This window comes from Rhinolophus sinicus, linkage group LG15, assembly GCF_036562045.2.
Source record: "Rhinolophus sinicus isolate RSC01 linkage group LG15, ASM3656204v1, whole genome shotgun sequence".
Lineage (NCBI taxonomy): Eukaryota > Metazoa > Chordata > Mammalia > Chiroptera > Rhinolophidae > Rhinolophus > Rhinolophus sinicus.
Window position 1 is genome coordinate 34,594,301 of NC_133764.1, and position 14,693 is coordinate 34,608,993.

The 14,693-nt window shown below is 48.2% G+C and overlaps 1 protein-coding gene across 4 annotated transcripts in view; it reads right to left on the reverse strand.

Annotated features, from left to right (window-relative positions):
- Positions 1-14,693, reverse strand: part of SLC39A11 (solute carrier family 39 member 11) — a 359,240-nt gene that overhangs the window by 286,829 nt on the left and 57,718 nt on the right. Inside the window, exons 1-3 of one of the 4 annotated variants that reach the window (XM_074319973.1) lie at positions 6,041-6,076; positions 5,160-5,231; positions 2,656-2,774 (exon numbers count right to left, since the gene is read on the reverse strand). In XM_074319973.1, the coding sequence (XP_074176074.1) occupies positions 2,656-2,763 (108 nt within the window). In that variant the 5' untranslated portion in view covers positions 2,764-2,774; positions 5,160-5,231; positions 6,041-6,076. Of the gene's footprint in view, positions 1-2,655; positions 2,775-5,159; positions 5,232-6,040; positions 6,151-12,237; positions 12,310-14,693 lie in introns of those variants that run through there. The other 3 variants (XM_019740426.2, XM_019740425.2, XM_074319972.1) reach the window with 3 other exon arrangements.

Here is a 14,693-nt window from a genome sequence, read left to right on the forward strand (position 1 = left end):
AATAACATAACCTAATTGTCCAGCTATTAGGGATTGGACAAATAAATTGCAGTACATCTTTATGATGGGATATTATATATATATATAGCCATTTATGTAACCAAAATAATCAAAATAGTCAAAAACCCATTTAGGGAAACAAGAGGGTGCTTATGATATCAAGTGAGAAAAGCTGGTAATAAAACATCACAAACAATCTGACCCTTATTATGTAAAGAAAATAGATATACATATGCTTATGTTCAAATACAACTGAACACATCTGAAAGTTTTTTCTTTTCTTAGAAGTGGAATTAGAAACTTTTTAAAATTATTTCTTTAAGCTTTTCCATATTTTACAAGTTTCCTATAATTAAAATATGACTCTTTAAATCAGGAAAACAAATTTTGAGTGACGCCATACTGATGTTGATAACAGCACATGAAGGCAGACGTCTGAGTGTCTCTCCTCTCAAGTGCCCCCATTTCAGTCGGGTGGAAAGTAAGGTTTGCTCAGGGGACCAGAGCACACCTCTGCGGACTCATGTCTATAGTGGCCTTTGTCTCCCTATGTCGTGCCCCCTCCCACTTCTCACACACACCTCCTGTGCAGAAAGGGTTGACAGAGCCCACCTGAGCCTGTTCTCTTTAGAAGGTCCTGCTTTCAAGCCTGGTTCTTGGCTGGCTTCTGGGAACTGGGTACTGGAACTGTTCCCTCCATTCCCTAATGGATAAGGGTGGGTCACTGGGACTGTTTTACAAACCAGGTGATTGATGTGGGGCACCTGCCTTCCTCCCATGAGTCTAGAATTTTGGAAGTAGCACGGGACAGAACACCTACGTGGCCAGCGCCCAATGAACACCTTGAGAGCTGAGTCTTTAACGGGCAGCCCCAGGCAGCCACATCCCAGCATTGCTGCATTAGGTTGCTGGGACACAGAGCACACTTTGTGTGCCCCCTCGCAGGAGGGAGGGAGCAGCAGACACCTGCGCACACATTTCCCCCGCGCTCGGCCTGTGTCTTTCCTTTGCTGGCCCTGCTGTGTGTCCTTTCACTGCAATAAACCTTAGCCAGGAGCACAACTACATGCTGAGTCCCATGGGTCCCTCTAGTGAATCAGCAAACGTGTGGTCTTGGGGACCCCCTGTATGCGTCCACAAAGAGAAAGGTCTCAGCAATTCCTCCTTCTGACCTGGGTGGTTACCCAAACACGAGCCAAATTAGGGGCTCTGCAGCTCCAAAGGAAAAGGGGGCCCCTCTGTGATGGCTCCCCGCTTCCAAAGAGCCCCATAGCACTGGCCAGAGCCACATGGGGCCATGAGGTTCTACTCACCACAGTGCTGCATGGAACTCAGGTCTCAAGGGCCAGCTCGGCCAGCTAGACCCCAGCTAGTGCGGCTCAGATCTTTCCTTCTTAAAGGAAAAGAAACTGGTGCAGATGAAAAGATGGGCTGCTCTGCCCACAAGGACAGGACCCCAGCAAACCTGGCATGGCTGTTGTGAAAGAGGAGGGTTAGGTAACCTGGTGCCCCCTCCTCTGGCTCCTGGGGGTGGGGGTCTCTCCTTCAGGAACCGGGTTTTGAACGTTTTCACTACCTGTGGACAGTAAACTGGCACTCGGGCTGTGTGCGTTGATGTTCTCCCAGCCTCGCGCTGAGGAGGGCAGGGACGGGCAGCCAGGGAGGTCTGATAAGATCTCAAGATCTCATCACTGACATCAATACCTGCTTTACTGGTCTCTAACGCAAGAGTGCCTGGCTTGCCAACTTCTCAGGCGCGTTTCAGTTTCCAGAGCCGCCTCACAGCATGTTTAGATAGATCTTAAATCACTTAGTTGCTTACCACGCCTACAATTTCTAAGGCTGCATTCATCAAGTTATCCATGGACCACTCTAGACCAGTGGATGGAGGCAGTCAAGGGTGTGGAGAAGAAAAAGGAATCTGGGACCGAGGAGGAGGGCGTGAGCCGTGGAGGAAAGGGGTGGGGTGCGTGGAATGTGTGGGGGTGTGTGAGGAGGGTGGGAGTGGGGGAGCATATGTGGAGTGTGTAGGGGGTGTAGGTTATGGGGGAGGGACAGATGTGGGGGTATGGCGGATACAGGGGTGTGGGGGGTTGGGCGTGGGAGCATAGGAAGAGTAAAGGTGGGTGGGGGTGGGGCGGGCAGGTGTGGGGGTCTGTAGGCCTATGGCGAGGCCGGTCTGAGTGTATCCATCCCAAAGCGGGTGGGAGAGGGAATGCAGTGCCCTGGATTTGGGGTGAACGAGAGGGAACAGATTCCCTCCCTTCCCCCCCCCCCAATCTGTCCAGTCACCCCAGCTATGGCAAGGTCACAGAGAACAGCAGTCACACCCAGAATCTATTGTTCCCCTTCAGTCATGCACATCGGCTGCACCAGGCCTGAAAGAAACTAGACAGAAGATAGAAATTGGGCAGGCGGCTAAAGAAGCCTGACTCACTGGGCTTCTCTCACTCCCTCCGTCCTTCGAATCAGGAGGGGAGGAGCAAGCGATGCCTAAACCGTAGACACCTGCTCTCCAGGCCTGGCAGGGAGAAGGGGGGAAATGAGAGGACACCACCCACAAGTTGGAGGTGTGGCCAGTGGCGCTCGAGTCTGCCGCCCGCCTGTGCAGAGTGGTTCAGAGCCTGCTACAAGGGCTGAGTTCAGGCAACTCACCTGTCCACTAGAGAATATGAACACGAGCGCCGCCCCAGCTGCTGTCATCCCCCAGGTGAAGAAGGTCCCCAGCAAGGCCTGGAACACAGAGCTGTGACCTTGGAGCATGCTGGATACGGCTGTGTGCAGAGGAGCAAGAGAGGGTCAGCTGCCGGCGGTCCCTTTCGGCGACATGCACGTGTTCTAAGGTGTCCTAACCCCCTCCACCTGAGCTGGCCTGTGTCTGGGTTGGTGTATGCACCTTTCAGCCATGCCATCCCTTAGTAAGAAATGTGGGGACACCTGGGGAGATGCCCAAGACACCTGTGAAAGAGGTTACAACACTGGAAAATAGTTCCAAACACAGGAAGCTCAAAGACTGTGGATTATTTAGCCTGAAGGCAGGGAGCAGAGGGTCTAATTACAGCCTTCCCGCCCATCGGCCTTCCTCCTGCCCTTGCCAATCACTGGGTCGGTCTCCTCCGAATACAGGTGACTAGCTCAGGTTCCCTCTCGAAGCTGTTCCACCTAAGTTTTGATCCAACCTTCAACAGTTCCCCATGGCAGCTCCCGTGGCCCGCCAAGGGCATATGCCACCGACAGACCTTCAACTAGCCTGCCCACTATTACCACGGTGCCCTACGTGGGCACCGTATTCCAGCTCAACCAAATTATTTATGGCACCTGGACGAGCCCCACAGGGTCCTGCTCCAAGTCTCTCTTCACGTGGCTCCTCCCAGAATGCCTTCCTTCCCAACCCCTCAGCCATCACACCCAGAGCATCCTCTGTTGTCCACCTAATGCCAACTTTGACTCCATGCTTTCCGTTCCACTCTCGTCCCTGATGAGCACAGCTTGGGCACCTTCTTTGTGTGGGCTTGCCTCCTTCATCTTTTATGTCATCAGCTGCTTAAGGGCAGGGATGATGCTTTTTCACATTTGGCACCCCTGTAGGTAGAGCTTTCTGGCACCCCCAAAAGATGCTTGAATTTTTTTATGGTACCTTGGACAAGTTTACCTTGATAGGACACCCAGCAAGAACAAGGAAATGGAGCATAAGGGGCATTTCCCCAGTCAACTGCTGATGCTGGTTACACCACTGCCCACAGACGAAAGAAAGGGAAGGACATTCCCTTGTGTTTTTGCTTAGCCTCTTCTAGACTTTAACGTGTTAACGTGTTTAAACCCTAGCTCTGAAATGACGGAATCAGACTCTCGCTGTGGAAAGTTACACGGTGGAGAAACCCATTTGTTGAAAAGTCCTGTGTTCTGGTACAAAAACATTGGGGCGAGGGCCTCCTCGTCTCAAAGGACTCATTCAGCTCCCCACCGGCCTTCCAGCACCCACAGGGCTGGACACAACCCCACCGGGCTCAGGCCTGCCAGGTCCCAGCGCTCGGAGCCAGCAGCTGTGGGCTAGACACTGCCTCTCTCTGTTGACCCTGGAAGAAAACCATGACCAAGGGTGTAAGGGGCCCTTATGCCACAGGGCTCAGCAGCGTAGCTAGGATTCAAACCTAGGAAGGCTGTGGGTCCAGGGAACCCAACAAGCTCAGGTGAGTCCAGGTTCGGCCCCGGTGCCAGGAAACCTCTGAGAGAGACAGCATTTATGGACTCAAATGGTGTCCCCATAGCTTAAGTAGAACCCAGGATGGTGACAGTACCAAATAAAGAAAAAAAAAATCATTAAAAAAATACACCCTTTTATACATGTCATCTTAAGTTACCCTAAAAAGAGTGGTTTGTGTGTTTTTAAAACGACACATCTAGATCAAGACACCCATTTTCTATTTCTAGCTGCTTATGGATAAAATTTTCAATAGTATTTACAAAGAAAGGCATACAGCTATCATCCTCTTAGTACTTGTGACCCAAAACAGGTCATTAAAACAAACAAATAAACACCTTTTTCCCCCAGTACTGAATTCGTGCCTTTTAACAGCTACAGAAGAGAGGAAACCATTTGCATTTCCCAAAAGGCCAAAGTCAATGTGGGTTTTGTGGGCTGGGAAACAAGGACCTCGTGGGTGTTCCTGGGGGCTGGTGGGAGGGAAAGGCACTCTTCCAGGCCTGTCTCCGTTGACAGCTGAGCACCCTGAGCTATAAGAAAAAGGAACACATAAGGAAGACCAAGGCCATCATCCTTCCCACCCCAACAGTCGCAGCACTGATCATTGGTCATGAAAGCCCAGCCGCTCTTGGAGAAGTTTCTCCCCTTTGCTGTTTTAAAAAAGGGTGGTCTGAGAACCTGGAGCACTGGTCACCCTTGGGAGCAGCCTAGAAACGCTGACTCTCTGCCCCACCCGACTTGCTGAATCAGAATCTGAGTTTTATCCGGTTGCATGGGGCATTCTTAGGCACAGGGCACATTCATGTGGAAAGCACTGGTCTAAAGCTGGAACAAATTCTACAAGACCAAGAGCTTAGAAAGTGATTCTCCTGCCCTACAAGGGCCTGGCAAAGCTGACGCCAAGCCAAGTCACGAGAGAACAACCAGTTTTCTCCTGTAGGTAGACCAATAGCACCTTGGGGACAGGGAGCGGTCAGCCTGGGGACGTCACTCAGCTTCCACAATGAGGCCCGGGCTTCCTTGTAAGCTGGATGTTAACACATAAACCTTGATTAGTTTGCAGAGTAGGGGGTTATTCTCTTCCCACCCCAACTTCAAAGATGCCAACACCACCCCACGTGTGCACTACGGCAGGACAGGAGGTGCTCCCAGCTGAGCCAGGATTTGTTCTCTCCCTTTCAAGCCTCTTGCCCTGCTTCCAAGAGTCAGCTCCAAGATGTTGGTGAGGCTGCAGAGGTGGAAACAGCGCACAATGGAACTGCACACAGACGCCCTGACTCCACGGGGGGAATCCAGCAAAATGACTCGGGTTTGGGCTGCTGTGACTGTGGCAAAGTTCTCCAGGACCTCCCTACTCAGTGTGGCCCGCGGACCAGCTGACCTGGGGATTGACTGGAAATGCACCATCTGGGGCCGGCTGCACCTGAGCCAGATGCCCAGCCAAGTTCAGGACATGCTGACCCCCAGAGCGCGTGGGAACAGACACGCTGCAGCTGGAACGGCAGCCACCTGCACTCCCAGGGCTCCAGGGTCCCCCACAAGCCCACCATGAAGCACTAAATGAAGAAGATCCTGGAAAACCACTGTCAAAAGAAGGCAGGTCGACACCCTCCAACTTGCCCCCGGGAGGGGCAGGGGGGCTCCGCGCCCCCCTTCTGCCTCCTCTGCCACCTGCCACAGCCGCCCTGCTTCCCCGCCAACCTCCTCCGCTCCCCGGAGGAACTGCCTTCCAAACTCCACGTTGCCCTTCTCAGTCCCACACGCTTGTCCTGACGGCCCCAGACCCCAGGCCTCCAGCCCGACCGAAGGCGCTGAAGGAGAGAAAAGCCGACTCACTAGGGTGCCCTCTCAAGCCCCCACTCCACTTCCATCAGCCCCCGCTGCCGCTCGTTCGCCGGCTCCACTCCCGAAATCACTTCCTGCTTCCCTCCCAGCACACGTGTCCCACCAGCCACCAGGCCCCGCCCCGCCCGGCTGTGATTGGCAGATCCTGCCTGAGGAATAAATTCTCCGGTTCACAGCCTTCTTCAGGCTCAGAAACAGATGGGGCGGGTAGAACAGAGCCCTGAGGCCAAGCAGAAAGAACATTCTGCATGTATAAATAAGCCCCTGCAGTCTTATCTGAAGCCGCAGAAACCCAAGGAAAGAGCACTTTGTCATGCCCCTGATATCATTTATGTCACTACACTCAGATATGCTCATGGCATCATAGAAGTAAAAGTAATAAGCCGTTTATGGAAGTGCTATTGAAATGTAAGGGGGTTTTTGTTATTTTAAGGGATTTTTTAAGTAGCCCCCACCCATATGTCCAGAATTCATCAACTTCTCTCCATCTCCACTGCTGCCACCTCTGCCCAAAATAATATCTTTGACTCCTCATCCTGCCTGACCACCCAATTAATCTTTCCCAACGGTCCATTCTCCAAACAGTGCTTTTTAAAAAGCTATTAAGTCCAATTATGTCAGTCTACGACCGCAAACCCTCTGAGGACTCCTCACTGGAATAGGACTCAAGCTCCCTCCCTTAACCTCTGAAGCCCTACGTGACCTGGCTTGCTCGCTCTCGACCGCTGTCCCGTTTCCTCAAGCTGCTTCGGCCAGGCTGGTCTGCCTTCTCTGTGAACACCAAGCCTACTCCTGCCTCAGGGCCTTTGCACTCTGGAACACTGCCTAGAACCCCTGCCTGGTGCATCTGTCTCCCAGATTTGCACCTGGCTGGATCCTTCTTGTCATTTGGGTCTCAGCTCAAATGTCACCTCTGCAGAGGCCTCCCTTGAACACCTACTGTAATATAGACCTTCCAACCCTCTTTATTTTCTTCATGGCACTTCTTGATATCTACCATTCTTATTTACTCAGTCCCCCAAATGCAAGCTCTGTGAGAGCAGTACCACGTCTGCCTTTTGCACTGCTGTGTCCCCAGCGCAAGGCACATAGTAGATACTAAATATTTATTGAATGGATAAGTCACTCAGATACAAAAGTATTATTTGTTGGCTACACTTTGCATATTAAAGACCTTGCTGAGAGTTAGGGGAAAACAATATTTGTATATTGGGTCAGACTGTCCAACTACTTCCTTCTAACCCAATAGTCATCCAGGGCTCTCGGCCAAGGACAATTTTGCCCCACAGGGGACAATAGGCAAGTGGGGTGGTGCCAGTGGGTACATACACATTCAACAATGACCAGGACAACCCCCACAACAAAGAACTGTCTGGACCAAAATGTCAACAGTGTCAAGACTGAGTAACCCCTGCATAATCCCATAAGGTAAGCTTCTTCCTATGAAATAATGATAAAAATCACTCTCTAAATTTTAATATGCCTTCAAGAAGCATCCGGCCTCAGTCAAGACACTGATCCACTCTAAAATGCATTTGATTCACCCAAAAATGCAAGAAAGAAGAGAACCAACTGCCCAACCAATCTTTAGAGTCCAGCACAATCACTGCACAAATACACGTACCATCACACATGCTATGTGCTCAATTTCCTCCACCCCTTTGGGTCTTGATTGTGTAAGTTTCTGATGACATCCGCAGGACACTATGACATCACAGGGCTTCCTAAATGGAAATGCCTGGAAGGGCTCTGGCAGTGACTCCCCGACAGGTGGGACAGATCTGGCTGCCCTTGAGACTTTCTCTCCATTGTGACTGATAAACTGATGACAGGAGTCTAACCAGCCTTTTCCTACGCACCCTCCAAAGGAGCCGAGTGACTGGATGCCACTTTTCGGAGGCTGGCACAGGGAAGAGCTGCCCTGGAGGGCTAGAGGGAGAAACTGAGTCAGCAGTCAGGTCCCTTCTCACTTTTGCCTAGATAAGGATTCTGAACCTGCACCACTGGTGCTCAAGTGGGGGCATAAAAGAACAGACTCTATTGACTATACAAATCTATTGTTGAGAGAGGAGTTTCCAGTACTGAGACAGGTATTTAAAATGCAAACCCAAGCTTACTCAACTGCTGGCTTAATATGACATGGAATTACTAGATAAGAACCACCACTGATTAAACTGAATCCAAGCCTGTCTCTAAGATGATAATCGGCGTAAGTCAGTTTTCTGAATTTTCTGCGTTTGCTTCAAACACGTCTTCTGCTTCTCATGAATAATTCTATGAAGGCCATTTTGTTATCATCACTAAGGGGAATCGCTGAACAAATAAATTCCATTTCACACCTGTTCCTTTATAGCTATACGGATCAATGAATGATCTGTTGGTTCATTCAACCATTCAGCAAATGTTTACTGCATACCTACTACCGTGTTTCCCCGAAAATAAGACCAGGGCTTATATTAATTTTTGCTCCAAAAGATGCATTAGGGCTTATGTTCAGGGGATGTCATCCTGAAAAATCATGCTAGAGCTTATTTTCCGGTCAGGTCTTCTTATTTTCGGGAAAACAAGGTATGTGACAGGCATGTTTGAAGCCCTGGATCCACATCAGTAAGTGAGACAGACACAATCTGTGCCCTCATGACGTTTCTGGTCTCGATACTCTGGACATGGCACTGATTGCACATTATAAATGAAGGCTTATTATGAAAACTATTGTATTAGTATTCAGCTATTCTTTCTTTCTCTTATTCCTCAGGAAACATCCACGCTTTCCTCCAGCCAGTGACAACAAATCAACAGGAGAGAACCGCGTCCTTTTGGCGGATAGAGAGGCAAGTGACCCCTGTGGCCACCTGCAAGGGGGTTGCTGGGAGTGGACAGTGCTCTAGGTGGGGAGAGGATAATTGCCAAGACGGGCTTCAGAAGAAAAGGACCTCGATTTAAGTCTTGTGATTTCTTTTTCATTCTAAAGTAATATTCATTTTCAGAGCTAAATGTCTAATTGTTTTCTTAAAGGGGACCCTTAAAATTGTATAAGCTTCAGAAGCCCCAAAAGCTGATGTGCCCAGAGTAGATGTTTAGAGATTTAAGCTGGAAAACAAATAGCTCCTTCTGGCAGGCAGAACATTGAACCCCTCCTCACCCAAAAAATGTCCATGTCCCAATCCCTGAAACCTGTGAATAGGTACCTTACATGGCAAAAGTGTCTTTGCTGATGTGATTAAGTTAAAGATCTTGAGATGGGGAGATTATCCTGGATTATGCCGTAGGCCCACTATAATCACAAAGGCCCTTATAAGGAAGAAGAGAGAGGCCACAAAGTCCGAGGAGAGATGTGACAATGCAAGCGTGGGTCAAAGGGAGGCAGCTGTGAGCCCAGGAATGCAGGCAGCATCCAGACGCTGGAAAAGGCAAGGAGATGGATTCTCCTCTGCGACCTCCAGAATGAATGCACAGCCTCGCCAATTTTAACACTTCTGACATCTGGAACTGCAAGATAGTAAATTTATGTTGTTTTAAGCCACTACATTTCTGATGATTTGTTACAGGAATAATAGGAAACCCATACACTTCCTTTTGCCTGGAAGTATCTAATTTCACTGACACCCTTCTCCAGTGGAGCTATGAATCACCAAGACCGCCCTCGACGTCTTTGCCCGTGGTCATCAATAGGCAGAACTGGTTACCTAATTTGCAGGGCCTGGTGCTAAATGAAAACGGGAGGAGGTCCCTTATTCAAAAGGCAGGGGGAAAAGTGCCATTGAAAGTATGAAAATATAAAGTTTTCTCCTTTCCTCACATGTTTCCTCTGCTTACTGCAGAATCCACTGTCCCATCAGACTTTGCTTAGAAAACACCAGTGCAGAGATAAAATGATTAGGAATCTCAAGACGGTGACAGCAGACCAGTAAACCAAGCAGAGAGCCTTTCTGAGCGTGAGGCCATGAGTACCTGTACAGGTGTCTGCCTATGTGAGGCTGGCTGTGTCATGGAGGCGGAGGTGGCAGGCCAGGCTGAGGAAGGCCACAATGTCAACACTGGGAAATCAGGCCCGGGGTGGTTACTCAGCAAACAGCCCACAGAGAGATTCAGAACTAAGGCATTCAGGACAGAAGGACAGCATAGGGGAGACCATAACTAGACCGCCAAAGTCCTGATTCAAGCCAGCCCAGGGAGGGCAGAAGCAGACACCCTGTCAGGAGAGCTTGGGATTAGGGAAGGAGAAATTCCCATTCCTAGTGGGAAGGAGGGACTAGGCAAGGGAAAAAGCAGTGCCATCTCAGCAATTAGAAACTAGTAGACCAGTATCTGGTGTCTCCAAGTTTTCCAGGGACCTATGAAATGGTTAAGAATTGAAAAAATAGGCATACTGGATCCTGGGTTCAAAAAAAAACAAAACAAAACAAAAGGACAAAAACACCTGTAGAAATTTAAATTAATAAATGTTTAATTAATGTCCATAAAACCTTGTTAATTGTTGACTTTGATATTCACAAAAATTTAATTACATTCAGAAAACAATCTGAGGCTTAGCTTTTCTCACGTCAAGAGAACTCCTAAGTATGCATAATAATGGCCAAGAAATCACAGCCAAAGAATTTCAAAATCAAAATTATAAAGACCTGATTATTTTTATGGGGGAAAAAGTACTTGATGTGTAATGAGGGAGCAATTTAGTATGCTTGGTGCAATGTGAGATGAGATTTCACAAAACAGGAGTCCTTTGTGGGCCTACAAACATCCTAAGAGGCCCCAGGGAATGGGGAAGGAACCAGGATTCCAAGAAGCTCTAGTCCTCTTTCTTTCTAGGAACCCACAGAAGACAGGATAGTGGGAGGGAAGTCCCTTCAAGTACAGAAGAGAAGAAGGTATATAGGTGGTCCCTCAACCTTCTAGAATCAAAGAGAGAAGCAGGCCCCAAGGCTCTCCAGACCCCTTCACAATGAGCTGAGTGGCAACAAAATCAGGATGGAAACGTGTGGCTTCTGTACAAGGTCATCTGAGAAGCCCTGTCTGGTGCACTGAATGGTGGCCCAAAAAAAGATACGTTCAAATCCTAACCCCTGATGCCTGTGAATGTGTCCTTATTTGAGAAAAGGGTCTTTACAGATATAATTAAAGATCTCGAGATGAGATTACCCTGGATTAACCAGACCGGGTTCTAAATCCTATGACACGTGTACTACTTGTAAGAGACAGCGGGGAGAGGCAGGACACAGAGAAGAGAAGGCCCCGTGAAGACGGGGTAAAGATGGACGTGATGCAGCCACAAGCCAAGGAATGACTGGAGCCCCCAGAACGTGGAAGAGGCAAGGAAGGCTTCTCCCCTAGAATCTTCAGAGAGAGCATGGCCCTGCCAACACCAAGATTTCAGGTGTTGAAACTTCTGGCCTGCACAACTGTGAGAGAATTTCTGTTGTTTAAGTCACCCTGTCTGTGGTATTTTGTTAGGTAGTCCTAACACACTAATACAGAGCCGAAGGTCACTGTAGTTTACACAGTAAAATTTTGTGCTGGGAAGAACCTCTACACACTTTGGGTCTAAAGCCTCTCCCGTGACAGACGGTGGCACAACCCTGGACATGGAGCTGGTTGCTGCCAGAACTGGGACTGGAACCCCACTCTCCCATCAGCCCCCTTTTTCCCACTTCACACACCTGTGAGTCCCTAATCACCCATCCTAAACCATCGGGTGAGAGTCACAGCTTTCCATCTCAACCAGGAAAAAGGATTACGGTGAGCAAGCCGACAAGGAATGGCTCAGAACACCAATCCCAATATACCCTGTTTCCCCGAAAAGAAGACCTACCCCTAAAAGAAGCCCCAGTTAAGATCTCAGCCAGACAGACGCATTTAGTATGTTATGACGATGTTCCAGAAGAAGATGACATGACTGTATTTGAATAAATGTAGATTGTTGTACATGAAAAAAATAAGACAGCCCCTGAAAATAAGCCCTAATGGAGCAAAAATTAACATAAGACCCCGTCTTATTTTCGGGGAAACAGGGTAAATGTTTCAAGTACTTTCCGGGCCTACTCACTGACAAAACAACTGGGGTTCCCATTCCCCATCTTAACACATCCTGAAAACAAGAAATAGGAATACTACAGTGATTTTCATGGTATAACTCCTACAACTATTTTAAAACAGTTTGTCATTAAGACTTTGCCCATTTTCACACTGACCTTTTACTTAAGTCGTCGTAACTGGCGAGGCTGTACAGTCTTGCCACGTGGCCAGAAAGCCTCAGCAGGGGCCTGCAAGAGACAATAACACAGACCGAAAGCCTCAGACACAAAAGGCACTCAGAGAATCATTTGTTTAATTAAATGGAGTGGTGGAGTCTGCAATTGGAACCGTGCCCTCTGTTCCTGCGAACGGGTTTGGCCCATCAGTATGATTTCCCAGGAACGTGCCTCATAGAAATATTTAACCTACAGGAGATAAAAGACAGTAATCATTCTAATGCTACACAAAAGGACAGTACAATAAATTACAGAACATAAATACAGTGGACTTTTCCACAGTTAGTCAAAATGGTAAAGACCGCAGCAACACAGATGAAATATTTATGACGTCATATTTTGGGGGAAAAAGCAATATACAAAATTAGATGCCATTTGTGATCACAGTGGTTAAAAAAAAATACGCAAGTAACAAAACTGGAAAGGAAGTTATACAAATTAAAATAGTTGGGGCACTGGTGATGAGCGTGTAGAGTTTTTCTCCCCTTTCTATAATATTATGTTCCTTACATAATTTAAAAATATTTGAATAAGGTATAAAAGAAGGTGAGTACAGAAACCAAGCTTAAACAATAAGACCTGAAGACAGTAGTTACACTCCTGATTCTCAGCCCAAGACTCTCAGTCGATAAAATATACTCTCTGTGCTTATTATGTCCAAAGCTGCCTGCTCTTCAGAAAGCCAGGTTCCCTTGAAAATGTCCACCATTTGTTTTAATCAATCATTTCCCAAGAATTTTCTTTACCTCGTTAGCTCTTCCACAGGCCAGCTGCAGAATGAGAGAGATGGTCTCCATGACATGAGAACCCAACGCCCAAGGAAGGGCCCTCCCTTGCCACCACTCACACATGCTCCTCCAGGAGTCCCTGGGGATGGCCTGTCACCATGGGGCGAGCCTGTCACACTGTAGTTCACGTCTCTTGCCTTCCAGTTTCACAGACAGATGGTTGGCGGGGCCTTGGCTCAGACCGAACATCTGAGCCCTCAAACACCCACAGACGTGTGGGCTCCCACCACGTAGGGAGACCCCATTCCTCTGGCCATCTCAAGTGCTCCCCTGATACACCCTGGAAACCACAAGTTCAATGCAAAGTGTTCAAGTCTAAGGCTCCTTTTCTCCACCCTCCAGCCCCAGAAAAGGACAAAAGCAGGGCTTCCTCATGCAGGGCCCCTGACACATACCCAGAATGAATTCTTTTGCCCGTTTTTTAATTCATCAAAGACACACTTACGTAACTACCCACCAGAGCTTCAGATCAACACAAGATGCCAGGCCGACAGAATGAGAGGCTGTCGCTCCAGCCCAGAGCAAAGAAATTGGATTTTAATTTGCCTTTGCCTCATTCGGCTCTTGGATATATTAATAATTGATGAACACAATACTAGGCAGTCCCTTCAAGCTCAGGAACCCCAAGCTGAGAATCATGGCTACAGGGAGTAGACAATAAATTAAACACACTGTCTTGCCTTTGAGAAGCCAGGAAAACAACAATGTAAATATATCCATGCAAAACAGTTCACTATGTGAGTAACTCCCTACCCTTGTCCATTGCTGTTCTAACATGTATATCAATGAGGTTTTTCAGCCCTAAAGGGAATTATAATGAATGTGTGCTCTCCCCCTGGTGAGCAGAGAAGACAATAAATATTTGTCAAAGAAATGAGTGGTGACCTACATTTTTTTAAGACTATTAATTTTTACAGTGCATATTCCCAGGCAAGACTTCTAGAACGTGATCACACAAAAAACACTAAGTACGAAATTAATCAAAGAACTAAGTGCAGCTGCCACTCCAGGAGGCTGATAAAACTTGAGGTGACAAGGCCAGCTGGGAATTTAGGGAGGAGCTCACCCTAAGGTGTTCTCCCCCCCTTAAGTGCTTATTCCTTCTTCTCTCTCAAAGAGGTTTCCCCATCAGGGCCAGGTTGGGGTGACCGATGCCACACCAATTGAATGCCAGAAGTCCTAGAGCAGAGATTAAGGGCTGGAAGAACGAAGGGGATGGTGAGGGCAGGATCCTTAAAGAACAGTGTAGGATGAGGGCAGGCAGAGAGAAAGGGAGAAGGCATACCTGATCACGAGACCAGTTGAAGCAAAGGCCCAGAGGCAGAAATTAAACAGGAATGTTTGGCTAACCCCATGGAAATGAGTCAAGTCAGTCAGGGAGGGTTTAGAGCAGCGGTGTCCAAACTTTTTTCAATGTTTTTCCACCAAGGGCCATATGCGGTAAAATACACAAAGAGCCGGGCCACTCACTCGAGGTGAAGTATGTATTGCCTCGCCTGGTTTATTTAAGTAAACAAAATATATTTTTGGAATTTGCTGCGGGCCAATAAAAAACGGATCGCGGGCCGCAGTTGGCCCACGGGTCGCAGTTTGGACACCCCTGGTTTA